Here is an 18,974-nt window from a genome sequence, read left to right on the forward strand (position 1 = left end):
TCTTACATGTTCCTATTTCACTCTACAACCCAAATACTCTTCCTTTAAAAACAATAAGTCCTATTCTATCCAAAAATACCACAAATATGTCACAACGGCATCCCTTTTCTACTTTCAAGGCTACATCAATGTGCAAAACATGCAGGCTCTGTCCCGGCAGAGTAGGTTGTGTGGGGGTGGGGAGAGGAGTTGTATTAGCATTTCACACCGGGAAGATGTGGAAACCTCACAAGAGGTTACAGTCATACCTTGGAAGTCGAACGGAATCCGTTCCGGAAGTCCGTTTGACTTCCAAAACATTCGAAAACCAAAGCGCGGCTTCTGATTGGCTGCAGGAAGCTCCTGCAGCCAGTCAGAAGCTGCGGAAGCCCCGTTGGAAGTTCGGCTTCCAAAAGAACGTTTGAAAACCAGAACAGTCACTTCCAGGTTTTGATCGTTTGGGAGCCAAAACGTTCGAGAACTAGGCTATTCGACTTCCAAGGTACGGCTGCATTGCCTCACTAGCTGTCACATGTAGGCTGATTGTTATTTTTATCATTACTTGCAAAACAAACAAAAGCCAGGACGCCTCAGAACATTTCACTGCATTCGTATCGCTATATGGGCATTATCCGTGGCCAAATGAAGTTACATTTCTGGGCTTTGATCATCATGCACCACCTTGACTATGATTCCTTCTACACATCAATGAAACTCTTGGGAGTCAATGTGGGCTGCAACACCTTGAGCAGCAGCTATTGGTTAACTTCCTGTCACCAACAGCACACTCACCCCTGCCCTAAGGTCTGCAATATTTCATTCATAAACAGGAGAAGCTGCACATGCAATTGACTACACAAAATAAATAGCCCGAAAGCATCACACTATTAAATGTTTTATGAATAAGATTGGAGGCGGCAAGTGTTGCTCTTTATACTTCCTCAACACATGAACCAAGCCCTTTTTATATGAATACAATCTCCTTTTAAAATTTCAGGCAGCTTGTTACAGTTTTAAAGTTGTTTCCTCTTGGCTGACTGCTTCTTTGTGTCTACTTAAAATTGTAACAGCTCTTTCAGAGTCCTGAACATACAGCGAATGCATATGCCTACATACTGCATTGTACATAATTTAAACCTGGACTTAAAAGACACACAAACACACAGAAATAAAATAAGCTGTATGTACTGCTATGTTACAAAATGGTATAAGACCATATGGACAGTATTATTACTATCATGAAAAATCATATACATCAATAGCAACATTAATTAGACAGTCAGAGGAAAAAACCACCCACACATGCCAGGGAATCCCAAGATTTTCACATGTATAAAAAAAATATTTAGAGGGGAAAAACCTTCAGTAGAGAATGCCACTCCCCAATGGGGTCAGAGTGCTGATTAACTATTGGGGTGGGAATCAAATCAAACAACTGTGATCCTGAATAGAGGACACTCTATGCTGCAACACTATGTTGGAGGCCCCTGGCTACATTATAAAAACCTTATTCTCAAAATGCCAGCAGTAAAAACCCAAAGTTTATGGGCAGGGAGATGAACATGATTTTAAGAGGGGAAAACAATGATCCCCTAGGTAAAGAACTGGGACCACATCCTGGGGTGTGTGTGTGTGTGTGTGTGTGTGTGTGTGTGTGTGTAAGAGAGAAAGAGAGTGCCTACTGATTTTCACATGAGGATACTCCATAGGCCACACAATATCTAATTTCCTGTCTTTGTTTTTATTTCTCAGTTTCCTAGTTTTTCCTATATAAAAACATGAAATGTATCCCTTCTGTAATTAATATGGGCAGAAACCTCCCACTGTCCCTTTCTCTTCAGCTATTATCCCATCCCCTTCATTACTGGGGCCTGTTCCGTACCAAACTAATTTTATTCTGAACTTGAACCATTTTTCACCTGTCGAAAATTTTCTTCTGGAAGAAGCAAAACCCAATTATTTCACGATCCTATCGCAAGTTTCCCTTGCCTACTGGTGATGTACAGTCACATACAAATGAGTGTGCAATTGCACAAAATCGAGTGCTCATTGGAGTGTGTGTGGAGAAAAGAAGCCCACAATTCTTGAACTATTTATGTGTGGGAACTGTGCAAAGACGCAGCTCTAGGACGGCGAGTTGAAAACTGAAACGAAATTTAACTATCTGGGCATTCTTTAAAAGGCAGAATCATTCCAGCTTCACTCGGCATCTGATAATAACAATAAGGGACGGTTTAGACCTCAGGCTTGCTAGTTATTCAGTGGCTGATTCTCTGTTGGATTCAGTGTATTGGCTGGGTTCTCTGTCTTTCTCTCTTCTTTCGCCTTACGTCTCTTCAGATACATCAGAACAGCGTCCACAGAAAACGTTATCGTTGCGAGAAAGCCAAATACCTGTTAAAGTGTGAGAAGAGTCTATATAAATAAACTTCAACTGAGATTCAAAAGTATACAAGAATAGTCTGATTATCTCCAGGTACATTTTCCTGTTGGTCTCTATAAAAAGGGGTGGGATTCCGGCCCTGGTGACTCTTCCCCTACTCAGCCACACCCCTCCCTGGCCCTCCTTTGCACCCTCCTTAAGTGCTTTGGCCTAGCTGGACTGTGCCCTTCAACTCTGATAACGCTTGCCTAGATGAAGGATAGAGAGGGATGTGTGAGTTTCTACCAGTCTCCTGTGCAAAACATAAAGCATTCATTGCTCCATCCACTTTGCCTCTGGCTCCACCCACCACGCATACATGGGCCACCAAAACGTCACCCAGAAAAGGATATAGCCCTTTCCCCATCCCTGCTATAAAACTTGCCAATGACGAATGCTGAAAGGCACTTTGCGGCTTTTGAAAAACAGAAGTGTTTGGAACTACTGCCAATAGGCAGTGCAAACTAAGAGAATGAGATGAGAGTAGGAGGCCCGGTAAGACATCCAGGAACAAAACAAGAGAAAACCGGCTGGTCCATATATCTCCAATCCCTAATAAAAGGATCACAGGTGTAGCTGGTGCTATTTTAACGGATTTTTAAAAAAAATTTTACAAGACCACCTGCAATGAAGGTAGATCTCCCACGCAGTGAGCCCCAAGTACAGAACAGGTTTCTCCCCTTAGATTCAGAGACTACATGCTTGCCCCATCTCACTGAAATTTATTAGGCCTACTAAGTCACAGTTTTATGACAGCCCCAGCTTTGGCAATCCCTACAAAGCCATATGTTGCACCGTCTGATGAAGTGTGAGCTGCAGAAAAGTGTGTGGCTCTACTCTGCTGTAAAGATGTTGTGCGATTTGGAGGCTCTTTATCAAATGCAAACACTAGAAAGGTAAAGGGACCCCTGACCATTAGGTCCAGTCGTGACCGACTCTGGGGTTGCTGCGCTCATCTCGCTTTATTGGCCGAGGGAGCCGGCATACAGCTTCCGGGTCATGTGGCCAGCATGACTAAACCACTCCTGGTGAACCAGAGCAACACACGGAAACACCGTTTACCTTCCCGCCGGAGCGGTACCTATTTATCTACTTGCACTTTGACGTGCTTTCGAACTGCTAGGTTGGCAGGAGCAGGGACTGAGCAACGGGAGCTCACTCCGTCGCGAGGATTTGAACTGCTGACCTTCTGATCGGCAAGCCCTAGGCTCTGTGGTTTAACCCACAGCGCCATCCGTGTCCCTAATGCAAACACTACTAACTTCCTAAAGCAGGGTACCAACCCTCCAACTCACCAGCACAGTGCATCTGGCGTATGTTGAGCTAGGCTGAAAACATTGGGTTTGTTTTTTTGCTACTGCAGTGCTGCATTTCCACTTGTATTTATTTCCTCAAGTTCTGCATTCTGTGCTTCTGCCAGTGTACCTCCCTTCAACACAGTATTTCATTTGGTTTATTTCCTGGCTTTTCACAGTGCAGCACCTGTGAAAAGTTTCGTGCATCCTGTCTGCATTATCCTCTTCTCATGAATACTTGGCTATGATAATGATATGCACTTTGGGGGCAAGCTTAGACTTAAAAGCGTGGTGCAGCAGTCTGGCACCCAGCCAGATGGGTGTGCACCGGTTGTGGGCTGTGGGAAATTATTAAGAAGAAGAAAGGGGAAGAACCATTAAAAGGAAAGTGCATAAGAACATCAAGGCTAAACATTTTATTTAAATGGCAAGAGGAACTAGGAGGGAATGACCTAGTAGAAAATTTATAACTAGCACAACCTTTGTTCAAATGGGAACCATCAGTAGCACTGAAGCGAAATCAAGGCAATTGTAATAACTATTCTCAGAGGTCATCATTTTAGCACAAGAAAACAACTGGGATCAGACATGATGTTGTGGTGCAGACTGTACAAAACAACTAGTGGTATTCATCATTTCACACACAAAATCAAGATGGGGTGAATTTTCCTCTAGCATCAACAAGCCCCAATCTAGACTTTAGGATGTCTGAAGAAATCCCTGCCCAAATCTTAAGTTGTCAGCCCTGGATAACATAACTCATAAAATGACCTGAGGCACTGATATTTTTCTTTTGTTACTAGATCCCCTGTAGAAAGAAAGGGTGCAGAGAGCAAGAATAACCGGTCTTTATCAAAAGACAAGAATGTAGCGAACACCGTATTTAAAAATAACACCAAGACTACCCAGATGGACAAGAGTTTTTCTTCCCAAATGGGCCAATAATCAGAGGCTTCGGGCAGAGGGGAAGCCACATGCGAGGAATGAAGCAATTTTCAATTGACTCTTAAAGTTATTCCACAGCAACTTTTTCACTAGATCTTAACAGCCCAAGTTGCAGCAGCATACTACTGCGTTCTTTTTGCATCGCCTGTGCCACATCTTCCTGTACATATAGAAGGGAAGGCCTGAAAATGCAAAACTGATTCCACACATGAGATATTGAACACAAATAATGAGGAGAAAAGTACTTACAATAGCAGCGGTTTCAGGGGGTGTGTTATCGTTGGTTGCAGCAAACACAATTGAAGCTAGCAGGAAAAAGACCGCCACTATTGAAACAATCAAGAAATCCTACAAAAAGGAAAAAAAAGTGAAAGGTAGCTTCAGAATTATTATTCTTTGTTTTTTTGCTCCTCTTTCCTAGCACACAATAAAAATTATAATGCATATAAATATTTCTATAGTACTACTGCACTTCTGATGCACGAAATGCCTCATCCTTTACCTTGCTGTCCCTCAAAGAAACCTGCCAAGGGAGATCACTAATATTCCCATTTTACAGATGGAAAATGAAGTCAGGAGCTAATGACTTGCTCCGGGCAACTCAGTACATTTGTGGCTGAGTGCAATTTGAAACTGCATTCACCCAGCTCAAAGTGTGCCGCTGGTATCAGTTCACCATACTTGCTTTCAAAGTAAATCCCCTCTTGCCCTCCAACTATTTTAACTGTAAATGCTCAACAGAATCTTTCCACCAACTGCAAAGATAAGTACTATATAGACACCAAAACCAAGCTGAGAAAATTAGGAAGCAAAAACTTCAGTGCTGATGTTATTCATTGGGAAAATGTCAAAAGGAAGCTAGGATGTGAAAAATGTGTACTAGTGATGCATGGTAGTAAAGCATACTGCTAAAGCATACTAAGATGCTTTGAATGCATCTTGAACTGGTAACTTCTGGAGATATAAAAGGCTTTTGTAAACCCATGCAAACAAAGGAACATGACACATGCTTGGCTTGTAAAGCAGAGAGTGGAGAACCTTAGGCACGGGTCATGAAATGAAACGCCTGCTTCCCAGACCATACCCCCCCCCCTCTCTAGTTTTCCTGCCCGCCTTTGGGGCTTTTGCCTGGCTGGAATGTGTCTTTGAACTGTAACCATAATGCTTCTTGCTTGCAGGAATGAAGGGTGGCGGTGTGTGCATTAGAAGCCCCTGGAACGTCGCCAACTGTGCAAAGGCCACAATGGTTGCTCCACCCACAGTTGTCTCTAGCCACGCCATCCGCTAACATGTAACCCCTGGAAGATTAACCAAGAAAGCGAAGTGGTCCTTGATTTGAAAAAGGAACCCCACCCTTAATATAGGCACTGCTACACATCTTGCCTGGGACGCGGGTGGCGCTGTGGTTTAAACCACTGAGCCTAGGGCTTGCCAATCTGAAGGTTGGCAGTTCGAATCCCCGTGAAGGGGCGAGCTCCTGTTGCTCGGTCCCAGTTCCTGCCAACCTAGCAGTTCAAAAGCATGCCAGTGCAAGTAGGTAAATAGGTACCACTCCGGCAGGAAGGTAAATGGCATTTCCGTGCACTGCTCTGGTTTCACCAGAAGCGGCTTAGTCATGCTGGCCACATGACCCGGAAAAACTGTTTGCGGACAAACATTCCTTCCCTCGGCCAGTAAAGCGAGATGAGCGCTGCAACCCCAGAGTCGTTCTCGACTGGACTTAATTGTCAGGGGTCCTTTACCTTTACCTATCTCGCCTAGTCGTCCTAGCAGTGTCATTGTTCCACAGGCAACCCCCTGGGGTGGTGGCAATAGACCCTGTAAACATAAGCTGCCATCCCTGTTCCTTGTCGGACAGGTTCTATGCCCTGCCCACCAGCTGACATTCTCAGTAAATTAGCATGACATGTTTAAGTTGCCAATACAAGTTTGGATTTTCCTAACTGCAACTTTTCCAGGCTCCTCCAAGCGCTGAAGCAAGGCCCTGTTGACTAATCCTGAGCATGCCTATGGCTATTAAAAATGATGATATTCATAACATATATAAAAAGCGGCTCCCTTTACCACAGTTGCTACTTTCTCCTTCCCTGTCCTCTCGTACAAAGAAGTGCAATATGTAACCAGGATCGGGATATTCAAGAGGAAGGCACTGCAGCTGACAAATTCAAAGAAGTAAAGGCCACCGCAACTGCTGCAATGTTGCACGATTTCTTCACACAAGAAGGCTAGGAAGGACAGGACCTGTTGGAGAAGAAGAAGAAGAAGAAAACCACTGGCTGTTAGAACATCCCTTCGGCAGGAGAACAGTTAGCAGATTGCACGGTGTTACCACAACTCAAGCACTATGTTTATGAAAGCACTTTTAAGATCTAGAATGCTTTACAATCTTATCTCCTGCAACCTTGTGAGAAATGTTCTTTAAAGTTCCCATTTCACAGGACTTAAGCTGAACCAGAGACATTTGAGCCACACACGCTAACATGCTTCTCATTTGCATTAAACCGTCCATTTCCCCAGTAACTGTAGGGGCAAACTGCACAGTACCTCAAAGGTGCAGAAAACTAACTATGATGGCATGCGATTGCCAGCCAGTTTTGCAATGCATGTTCTTGGGAATAAGAAGCTCCACTGCAGGCAATTATTGATCTGAAGACTATTTTGATAATATTTATAAGTCACGGGAGAATTTCTAAAATTCCCTGCTTTATCTGAAAACAAAGCAAAATGATGTTCATGTGTCTTTCCAAGAACACTTGGGTAAAGCCACACTGCTCCAGATTCTTATCATTTCCAGAAGTCAGCTGCATATGAATTCTTCCACTTATTGTCTATCTCACTGCAGTCCATTTCCTGACTGCCTCTTGCCTTCGTCTCTCGATTGCTAAGGGAACAGGGGACAATATGACTCCTGCTTTGTTTTACTTTCAGTTTTTGCACTCTTTGTTTAAATACCAGCAATCACTGCTGCACAACAACAAAAAGAAGCACGTATAAATTGTCCAACAGCTCTGCCTCAAAACAGATTTACTGTAGGTGATTAAATCCAAGCCTACACAGAAATAACATCAATTGGTCTTGCACAATAAATGTGCAAAGTAATCTGGAATCTGGTGAAATTCTAGAATGGATCAATTCCTTCTACTTGACACGTATTTCAATGGCACAGAAGAGGGCATGAAAATATCCATATCCAATTACTACTAAGCATCAAGCTTGTAGTATCAAAGTAAGATACTCCAGCATAGAACTGAAATTTTCCCAGCCCTGATTAGTGATGCTACAACTGAAGCAACAGCAGATATTCTCAAGAAATCAATGCACATGGATGATTGCTCTCAACTGTTCTTCCTAGAATGCAAGCTTCCAATTTCTTATTCGTTAATGTGGCTTAAAATTAGCAGCAGCAGTGACATAATTAATACACCTTTGTCCATGTAGATAGAAATGGAACTGATGAAGAAGTCTCGTGCACACGACCAATTTTATTGGTTCCAACTCTTGACAAGTTATCAGAGCTCTCTGAGTATGCATCAGTACAGATCCTTCCTCCAGCAGTATACTTGGAGGCTGCCAAAACTACCTGCCAACTGTAAGCTCAATTAAGCTTGTGAAAAGCACAGATGCTCACTACTAGGCTTTTCCAGCTAAAAACTCAGCTGTCATGTGTATTATCCACCTACCAGCTGAGCACTGCTTCACAAAGAGCCAGGGCTCAGTTGCAAAGTACAAGCTTGAAATGCAAAAGGTCAAAGCTTCAATTCCTGGTATGCCCATGTAGGGCTGGGAGAGATGCTGGTCGTACCCTGGTGAGCTGTTGTCAGTGCATGTGAATGATACGATGCAAGATAGACCAGTGGCTTGACCTCATATGGCACAGCTTCCTATATTCCTCTCCAGTGTGCCAAGCCCATGCTTGATGTACAGTTCTCTGTAGTCAAGTTTTGGCTTTGGAAGGGCTAGAGAGAAGTACAATACCTACCAATTCCTGCTAAGAAGCACTGATACGGTCATGCATGTGTAAGGTAAAGGTAAAGGTACCCCTGCCCGTACGGGCCAGTCATGTCCGACTCTAGGGTTGTGCGCCCATCTCACTCAAGAGGCCGGGGGCCAGCGCTGTCCGGAGACACTTCCGGGTCACGTGGCCAGCGTGACAAGCTGCATCTGGCGAGCCAGCGCAGCACACGGAAACGCCGTTTACCTTCCCGCCAGTAAGCGGTCCCTATTTATCTACTTGCACCCGGGGGTGCTTTCGAACTGCTAGGTTGGCAGGCGCTGGGACCAAGCAGCGGGAGCGCACTCCGCCGCGGGGATTCGAACCGCCGACCTTTCGATCAGCAAGCCCTAGGCGCTGAGGCTTTTACCCACAGCGCCACCCGCGTCCCGCCACGCATGTGTATGGTGCAGTAAATTTACTTCCTGGTGATATGCAAACAGTATTGGTTACGGGAAATGCATCTGCATGTACCACGGCTATACTGTGTGCAAAACCAATAACACTTTCATACCACCAGATAAGAAGTGAATTACACCATACACAGTGTCAATGGCTTTTCCTTCCTGGTAGTATTCAATCTTGCAATTTAGAACAGAATTTCTGCTTGCAAAAGCAAAGCAGAAACCCAAGAAGTCATCAACCGAAGATTGTTGAGAGACAGTCCTGTTGACAGGTAGTGTCACCCAATGTAGAGTCAACATAGAATCACAGAATTGTAGAGTTGGAAAGGACCCCGAGGGTCATCTTGTCCAGCCCCCTGCAATGCAGGAATCTCAGCTAAAGCATCCATGGCTTAAAAACCTCGATGCAGCATCCTGTAGGGACAAAGAAATCTAGGGACAATATTCCATACTTAGGAAGTTTGCACCTAGGAGCCTTGGGTGACAAACTGCCCAGTGTAACTAATTGGCCGAGTTGCTGCTAGTTAGGAAGGTGTTCTTAACACCTTTAGGAGTCGGGAGATTAGGCTGGTTAGGTGTTAATTTTAAAAAATTGCTTGGTCTATTACTGCTAGCTGGAGTTTGGTCTGCTCAGAGCATTGTGAACTGTGGGGCAGTTCTGTAGTTTGGCTGCTTGGAAGTAAGGGCAACCAGAGAGGCTGTAAGTTTTAAAGGGACATGCCCTGGAAGGTGGGGACGCGGGTGGCGCTGTGGGTTAAACCACAGAGCCTAGGACTTGCTGATCAGAAGGTAGGGGCAACCTAGCAGTTTGAAAGCACATCAAAGTGCAAGTAGATAAATAGGTATCGCTCTGGCGGGAAGGTAAATGATGTTTCCGTGTGCTGCTCTGGTTCGCCAGAAGCGACTTAGTCATGCTGGCCACATGACCCGGAAGCTGTACGCTGGCTCCCTCAGCCAATAAAGCGAGATGAGCGCCACAACCCCAGAGTTGGCCACGACTGGACCTAATGGTCAGGGATCCCTTTACCTTTACCATGGAAGGTAGACATTTCAAAAGAAATGTCACTGCTTTATACAGTGTATATGTCATGGAAAACAAAGAAGACTTTTCCTTACAGTCTGTGTCCAAAGGTAGCAAATACTTTGCATTTTATGGTGAAATGACCGTGGCTTTCCTTCTAGCACTAAATAAAAAAATCAAAGTGAACACAAAGTTTAAATCTGAAACCATCACAGTATTGTGGGATTATTGGTTTCTTAAGTCATTTTGATTCTGGTATCTTACTGTAATGGGAAATATTCCATTCTCTCAAATGTGATTTAAAAACCACACAAAATCTAACAGATGGGTTTCCCCTTTCAAAGTGGACTGTTGGCTTTCATTTATTTACCTTGTAAGTCCTCACATTTGGGAAATGACCTCCATCTACCAATTTCCTCAAAAAGGCAGCTATATTGAGACCATGCAAGTTTATTTAATATTTAAGCCACAGAAAGAGGGACATGCAGAAACACCACGGCTGTGTGGAGGCAAATGCACTAAGCAAGACCAGGAAGCAGGGGTGTGGGGTGGGAGGAAAAGAGATGCATTGTGTAAGCCGATTAGTTAGAAAACACCAGAATGAACTGGTCTCTTAAATTGCCTAATAACCACATTGCAAAATGAACCACATGCCAACACTATTTATCTCCAAACAATTGCTGGTGGACAAAACAGGGCAGCAAAGAGTCGCCAGCAACCAATTGTTCAGAAGCCAACAAACCAAATTCAAGTTATGAACGCTGCACAGAACTGAAGAAGCAGTTCCAAATTTTAGGCACCAGAACCACATTTTTAGGAGGCAAGTAGGTCAGGTACTTAGCATATTTTGACACTGGGGGACAAGGGTGGGCTGCATTTGCCCTGTACATAAAAGGGTTTATGTTAACATATTTAGGGTAGGGAACCTCAACAGAAAAGGGTCATAGCTTTCGTCAGAGCTCCTGAAATGTTAACGTATGGTATTAAGTTGCTTCACACAGGTAAAACGACTAGCTTCTTCATCACAAAAGCGGAACAAGCCACTTGGAGGAATATTCCTGGAATATGTGGGGTTGGATTTGCCTTTTGATTTGCCTAGCTTTGGGGTGCATGGGAGCTTGGTGTTTTGAAGTTTAAAAGAAGTGTCCTTGGAGACACACCTGAAATCCCCAGAGCTGGAAACTCTGTCATTTGTACCGCACTGTGTAGCCTAGTGCTTCATGACAACTGCGAATTTCCCAGATGATATCCAATCCCTACCCTCCCAGCTGTGGTCTCGAGGGTGGGGTCTTGCTGCACAGGAACATAATCATGTGGTAGAGTAATAGCCTTCCTATTATTTCCAATATTCACTTATGGAAGCCTTCTAATCTAGCCTGGTTTCAGAACTAGATCAGTCTTAGTGCAGCACTTCTTTATCCTCCAGTGGCTTTTGATACCACTGACCCTGGTATCTTACTGAACCAGCTTCTTGATCAGGCTTAGGCAAACTCCGGCCCTCCAGATGTTTGGGACTACAATTCCCATCACCCCTAACCACTGGTCCTGTTACCTAGGGATGATGGGAGTTGTAGTCCCAAACATCTGGAGGGCCAGAGTTTGCCTATGCCTGTTCTAGATCTATCACTGTGACAAGAGGCCCAAGTGGCCATGTTGACTAAAAGCGTCTTCCATCAGCTTCAGCTGGTGGGATAACCTGGCACCAGTGGCCCAAGCATTGGTTACCAGTTGTGATTGCTCAGTCAGTAGAGCATGCGTCTCTTAATCCTGCATTGCACAGGGTTGGACCAGATTACCTTTGTGGTCCCTTTCAAAACTAGAATTCTATGAAGACTAGATTACTGTAACATACTCTGTGTGGAGCTGCCCTTAAAAGTAGGTTTGGAAGCTGCAGGAACTGCAAAACGCAGTAGATGAGGAGGGCAATCTTAATGCAAGCATGCGTTATCACTTCTGAAAGAACTGCACCAGCTGCCAATTTATCACCAAGCCGAAGTATGAGGTTCTTTTGTTTAAAGCGGTAAACAATTTGGGAGCTGGATATTTGAAAGAACAACTTCTCCTATACAGACCTGTCCTTATTGATTTACAAAACATACTTAACATATCACGATTTCGGGGTGGGGAGAATATTAGAGCAGTTCACAACAATTATATATACAATAAAAACCACATAAAACTATTGTTGCAGATTGTTGTTGTTGTTGTTTAGTCGTTTAGTCGTGTCTGACTCTTCGTGACCCCATGGACCAGAGCACGCCAGACACCTCTGTCCTCCACTACCTCCCGCAGTTTGGTCAGACTCATGCTGGTAACCTCGAAAACACTATCCAACCATCTCGTCCTCTGTCGCCCCCTTCTCCTTGTGCCCTCCATCTTTCCCAGCATCAGTGTCTTCTCCAGGGAGTCTTCTCTTCTCATGAGGTGGCCAAAGTACTGGAGCCTCAGCTTCATGATCTGTCCTTCCAGTGAGCACTCAGGGCTGATTTCCTTAAGAATGGATGCGTTTGATCTTCTTGCAGTCCATGGGACTCTCAAGAGTCTCCTCCAGCACCAAAATTCAAAAGCATCAATTCTTCGGCGATCAGCCTTCTTTATGGTCCAGCTCTCACTTCCATACATCACTACTGGGAAAACCATGGCTTTAACTATATGGACCTTTATTGGCAAGGTGACGTCTCTACTTCTCAAGATGCTGTCTAGGCCTGTCATTGCCCTTCTCCCAAGAAGCAGGCGTCTTTTAATTTCGTGGCTGCTGTCACCATCTGCAGTGATCATGGAGCCCAAGAAAGTAAAATCTCTCACTGCCTCCATTTCTTCCCCTTCTATTTGCCAGGAGGTGATGGGACCAGTGGCCATGATCTTCGTTTTTTTGATGTTGAGCTTCAGACCATATTTTGCGCTCTCCTCTTTCACCCTCATTAAAAGGTTCTTTAATTCCTCCTCACTTTCTGCCATCAAGGTTGTGTCATCTGCATATCTGAGGTTGTTGATATTTCTTCCGGCAATCTTAATTCCAGCTTGTTGCAGATTACCAGCTAGCTATTACAGAATTATTATTATTTCCTTAATTGATGGTGGTATTGAAAAGTTTTCATCAAATATTTAAAGATGAATGCAGAAGCCGTGTACTTAATGTCTCCTGGAATAGCATTTCACACAAATATGCTAAGATCTCTGCATGAGGCCCTCTTGGTAGAAAACCCTGGGGAGGAGCTGTTCCGCTTTGGTGCGCCCAGCCTTTGTTGGATCACCTCCCCTCTAAAATAAGCATTTTGATGTGCTTTGGATGATTGCTAAAGACCCTTCTGTTTACACAGGTATTTGCAGGCTGTGTTAGTAATCGGGCTGTGTAGTATCTGGGTGGTCTGCTGTAGATTGTAGTGGTTCAATTAAGGCTGGTATCAAAATGTTTTAAATTCATAGAATCTTAGAACCTTCTGGTGGTTCCCTCACTGCGAGAAGCCAAGTTACAGGGAACCAGTCAGAGGGCCTTCTCAGTGGTGGCGCCCGCCCTGTGGAACGCCCTCCCACAGATGTCAAAGAGAAAAACAACTACCAGACTTTTAGAAGACATCTGAAGGCAGCCCTGTTTAGGGAAGCTTTTAATGTTTGACAGACTATTGTATTTTAATATTTTGTTGGAAGCCGCCCAGAGTGGCTGGGGAAACCCAGCCAGATGGGCGGGGTATAAATAAATTATTGTTATTATTGTTGTTATTATTATTAAATTTGAGGGTCATCTAGTTCAACATCCTGAAATGCAGTAATCTTTTGCCCAACATGGGGCTCGTAGCCACAACCCAGTGATTAATAGTCTCATGCTCTACTGACTAAGCTATATCTGTATAAAATACAGAAATTACTGTGCTGGCCTGTAGTTGAAGCAGAATGCATTTCCCCTGTGACAAAAAGTGTATCAAGTGATGAGGAAATCTGCTTTACTTGCATAAGAAGTGCTGCCTTGAAAAGAAACATCTAGATCACTCCCAATTTAGATACTAATTTTAATAAAGACAAAAACTGTACTAAGTAGCAACTTCCAAAGGGTGTAGCCATATTAGTCAGTAGCTACGAAAACAATGTAGAGATTTGTGGCAATTTAAAGGCTAATGGATTCATTATAGCATAAAAGTCTGTGGAACAGAGAGGACTTCATTAGATACAAGAGGTGTTATCTTTAGTTGGCAGGTGCACTAGGCATGCTTCTGTGCATATATAATATAATATTATATATATATGGGGGGAGGGACAATGTACAGTCATACCTTGGTTGTCGAACGCCCCAGAACTCATACATTTCAGCTCCTGAACAATCGAAAACCGGAAGTGAGTGTTTTGAACGATTTTTGGAAGCCGAACGTCCGGCGGGGCTTCCCATTGGCTGGATGCTCCTGCAGTCAATCGGAAGCTGCGTCTTGGTTTTCAAACAGTTCCAGAAGTCGAACGGACTCCCAAAACACATTCTGTTCAAGAACCAAGGTACGACTGAATATGTGTGTGTTATACCTGCCATCTGATGAAAACAGTTCCTGCACCTGATGAAGTGGATGGACTCACTCTAGTCCACAGAAGCTTATGCCATCATAAATGAGCCTTCAAGGTGCCACAAGGCTATGCTGCACAGAGGAAGAGTAGCAATTAAGAAGCCAAGCACTACAGCAGAAACAAATAATTCTTTTATTGTGGCTTTCATACAGACCACGCTACATGTCTACCAGGCGTTTCAGGTGGGGAAATGCATGCTAGTGGGGAGGGCTGTAAAGATCTCCCAGGTTTCCATGCTGTGCTTTGAACAGCATACCACTCTCTGAGATTCAGCTAGGGACGGAGCAAGCAATCCTAAGCAGGCAACTATGTCAAGGGGCTGCTTTGCCCCCGTATCTCCTGTGTAAATTAAGCTGCAGCCTAACTGCTTCTGGTGAGGGTGTATTCATTGGGGAGGGGGCAGTGTAAACCTTCATTTCCTGCCCTTCCACTGACTCCTATGGGGCAAATATAGTTATACCTGCATTCCTGAGTTCTGTGTGTAATGGGTTAGGATGCAGCGGAAATTTGCTTATCCCTCTCCCTGCCCACAATATGCCAATTCCCTGGCTCTTGATATACACCTTATTGCTCTCTACACACAACATAACTTCCACTGGTTTAACTTCCATCAGCAGGGTTTCCTCTCACCTAGTGTAAGTAGATACACCATGGTAAGTCATTTATTATTGAGGTCAGCTCGGCCAGGGCAGGGGGGAACGGACGGGCACCATATCCTAACCTCTCCAGCCACCATATATGGGGGTTACAATTCCTCTGCAAGGCTGCAGCCCCGCATAAGCTTATGTAAGAGTACAGGTGAAACTCGGAAAATTAGAATATTGTGGAAAAGGTCATTTATTTCAGTAATTCAACTTAAAAGGTGAAACTAATATATGAGATAGACTCATGACATGCAAAGCGAGATATGTCAAGCTTTTATTTGTCATAATTGTGATGATCACGGCGTACAGCTGATAAAAACCCCAAATTAACAATCTCAGAAAATTAGAATATTAAATGAAATCAGCAAAACCAGGACTGCAAATAGAGCAATATTGGACCTCTGAGAAGTAGAAGCATGCATATGTACTCAATACTTGGTTTGGGCCCCTTTTGCATCAATTACTGCCTCAATGCGGCGTGGCATGGATGCTATCAGCCTGTGGCACTGCTGAGGTATTACGGAAGACATGGCTCCCCAAATCTCATATGATAGTTTCACCTTTTAAGTTGAATTACTGAAATAAATGAACTTTCCCACGATATTCTAATTTTCCGAGTTTCACCTGTAAGTCCCATTCAGCTCAGTGGGACCTACCTCTGGTTAGCCAATTAGAGTTGTGCTCTGTGATACTATTGTTTGATATGTAAGCCAGGCATAGGCAAACTCCGGCCCTCCAGATGTTTGGGATTACAATTCCCATCATACCTAGCTAACAAGACCAGTGGTTAGGGATGATGGGAATTGTAGTCCCAAACACTTGGAGGGCCGGAGTTTGCCTATGCCTGATGTAAGCTATTTCTAGAATCACTTTATTATAGAAGTACCATGAAAAATGTAAAAGACACACACAATGGACATAATACTCCCATATTTGGGGGAGGTTTTTTTGCTGTGATCCTACTGTATGTGCATTCAGTTACAAATGCAGTGCAAACAAAGGGAATTTAAGTCAAAATGCAATTTTGAATCCACCTGCCTAGAAGGATATAAGCCTCAGTTCCCACACATTTTAAACTGCGTTATAGATATTCACACTTGCACACCAAGGAGCATGAGAACTAAGGGTTTCTGGTGTTAGAAGACCTGCTTTGCGTGCAGAAAGACCCCAGGTTCATCCCTGGTATTTCCATGTGGGGCTAGACAAAACACTTCTTCTGAATCCCTTCAGAGCCACTATCGATCAGTAAAGAACAATGAGAGACATACCAAGCCAGAGCAATGGGTCCAAGGCAGTTTCTTCTGCTCTTAAAAAGCCCCAAATTAAGCCACCTGCGTTTAGATGACAAATATAACATCTGCTCATACAGCCGTGTTTCCCTCATTATCAAATCAACAATACACATACAAGGGAACCCTATATGAAAGGTGCCCAGGCTAACTCAGTTGGTTAGAGCATGGTGCTGATAAAGCCAAGGTTGCAGGTTTGATTCCTGTATGGAACAGCTGCATATTCCTGCATTGCATGCAGTTGGACTAGATGATCCTCAGGGTTCCTTCCAACCCTACAATTCTATGACTCTGTGATTCTACTGCTGCTGAAGTTGGTAGAGCATGAGACTCTTAACCTAACAGATGCGAGTTCAAACTCCACGTTGGGCAAAGGATTCCTGCATTGAAGGGGGTTGGGTTAGATAGCCCTTGGGATCCCTACCAACACTACGATTCTATGACCCTATAGATGTGTGTTTGTATGAAAGGTGCCACACTCTTCCCCGGGCATAGTCAGGGGGGCAGCTGCCCTCCCCAAATCAATAAATAAAAATACTTAACTAACTGGCCAATCACATCACAGCTCTGTTCTGTTCCCCCTAACATAAATCCAGGCTGTGCCCATGCATCCCATTCCCCAGCCCCGTGCCCCAATAGGAGAGTTTGCCCAGTGTTTCTCAAACCTGGGTGTTGTTGGACTACAATTCCCATCATCCCTAGCTAGCAGGTCCAGCAGCCCAAGATGATGAGAGTTGTAGTCCAACGATGCTGGGAGGACACCCCCCCCCCATTTGAAAAACACTGGGCAAACGTGTTGTTGGACTACAACTCCAACAACGACAGAAGACCCCCCTTTGAGAAACCCTTCTTGTTGCACTACAACGCCCATCATCCCTAGCTAGCAGGCCCAGCGGCCAGGGATGATGGGAGTTTTAGTCCAACGACAGCGGGAGGACTCCCCCCTTAAAGAAACACCGGGCAAACTTGTTGCACTACAACTCCCATCATCCCTAGCTAGCTAGATGATGGGAGTTGTAGTCCAACAACGACAGAAGCCCCCCCCTTTGAGAAACCCTTCTTGTTGCACTACAACGCCCATCATCCCTAGCTAGCGGGCCCAGCGGCGGGGGATGATGGGAGTTGTAGTCCAACGACAGCCAGCGCCCCGAGCTGAGAAACAATGGCCTGAGCGTTTGCGGGTTCCCCTTCCAAGCACGCCCCGAGGACCCTACAACTCCGGAAGCGAGCGACCCAAGGGCGGAGCTCGGAGGGCCCCAAGCGCCAGGGCCGCTCTCCCTTCCTCGTCCGAGGCGAAGAAAGCGGCACCTGCTGCTGCTGCAGCGCCGCCATGAGGCCAGGCGGACTCTCCTCTCGGCTCCGCCGCAAGACCCGAGCTCAGGAGGCGGGCTGAGAGGCCGGCTAGTAGTCCCGAAGCCCCTCACGGAGGCTGCTGTGGGCCTGGCCGTGCTCGGCTCCCTCCCTTTCCCCAGCGTGTTGTGTGTGTTTAATCCCCGCCCTCCGTCCCTCAGCCTCGGCTAGGCGGGAAAGAAGCCCTGGCTGAGGGGAAAGGGAAGAGGAGGGCCGCCATCCCGCCCTCCCTCACGCCGACTCACCAGCTGCGAGGCCTTCAGCGCCAGTCGCCGCGCTCCCAAGTTGTCGGCGGTGCAGCCGGTGCAGCGGGGGCCCTTCCCCGGCGGCTGCTCGGCGGGGACGGTGGTGTCGGCGTAGACCGGCGCCCCGTTCTCCATGGCCGCGAAGGGAGTAGGCCCTGCGAGGAAAACGAAAGGGAAAGGCGGCCTCCGCTTCAGCTTCAGGGGGAGTTGTCCCCACACAGGGCCGGGCGCCAAGGCCTCGAGGAAGGAGGAGGAGGAGGAGGGCCGTCGAAATTTCCCCGCCTTTTTTCTTCTCCTCCTGCGGAAGGAGGTGAATCGGTCGCCTATCAGGAGAAACGGGGCTTTTGCCTCAAGACCCGGCGGCCAAATTCACCTCACGCCGTTTCACCTTGTTCATTTATTGCCCAGAAGTATTGAGGAGCAGGCTCCAAGCGCCGCCCTCTTGCCGTTGGCAAGCCCTCCCTGCATACCGAATAAATTGGCTTTTTTTTTTTCTTTCCCAAGAGACGAACCCGCCAAATAAGTTGCATTATTAACATAAAACTGCAAAGCCCAGCTGCCACATAATAGGCAGCTTTTCTTAGTTCCTCTGAACTCTTCATCAGGCTGGATGTTTAGCAAAGGGAGGGGGAAGAGAGGAAAAGGCTGGATTTTGGTATTGAGGCCATTATAGCTGTTTTGGTCAAAAAATCATTTTTGTTGCTTAGTCTTAGAAGGGGTGTGGCTTGTGTTCAAGAAGCCCCACACTTAATAATTCTTCCACTACATTTATTGCTTGTAATTCACAGTTTCCACCCCACACTGACTGCCAGAGCAAAGGTATTTTTAAAATGGATAGAGC

At 45.3% G+C, this 18,974-nt stretch overlaps 1 protein-coding gene across 1 annotated transcript; it reads right to left on the minus strand.

The window, feature by feature from the left end:
- Positions 1-861: 861 nt before the first annotated feature.
- CMTM6 (CKLF like MARVEL transmembrane domain containing 6) lies at positions 862-18,575 on the minus strand. Its single transcript, XM_053410418.1, has 4 exons — positions 18,134-18,575; positions 6,706-6,882; positions 4,891-4,989; positions 862-2,373 (listed from the first exon to the last, which is right to left on the minus strand). Exons 1-4 carry the CDS (start codon positions 18,266-18,268, stop codon positions 2,230-2,232), a joined length of 555 nt encoding a protein of 184 aa, XP_053266393.1. The 5' UTR covers positions 18,269-18,575; the 3' UTR covers positions 862-2,229.
- Positions 18,576-18,974: the final 399 nt, after the last annotated feature.

This window comes from Podarcis raffonei, chromosome 12 (assembly GCF_027172205.1).
Source record: "Podarcis raffonei isolate rPodRaf1 chromosome 12, rPodRaf1.pri, whole genome shotgun sequence".
NCBI classification, from domain to species: domain Eukaryota; kingdom Metazoa; phylum Chordata; class Lepidosauria; order Squamata; family Lacertidae; genus Podarcis; species Podarcis raffonei.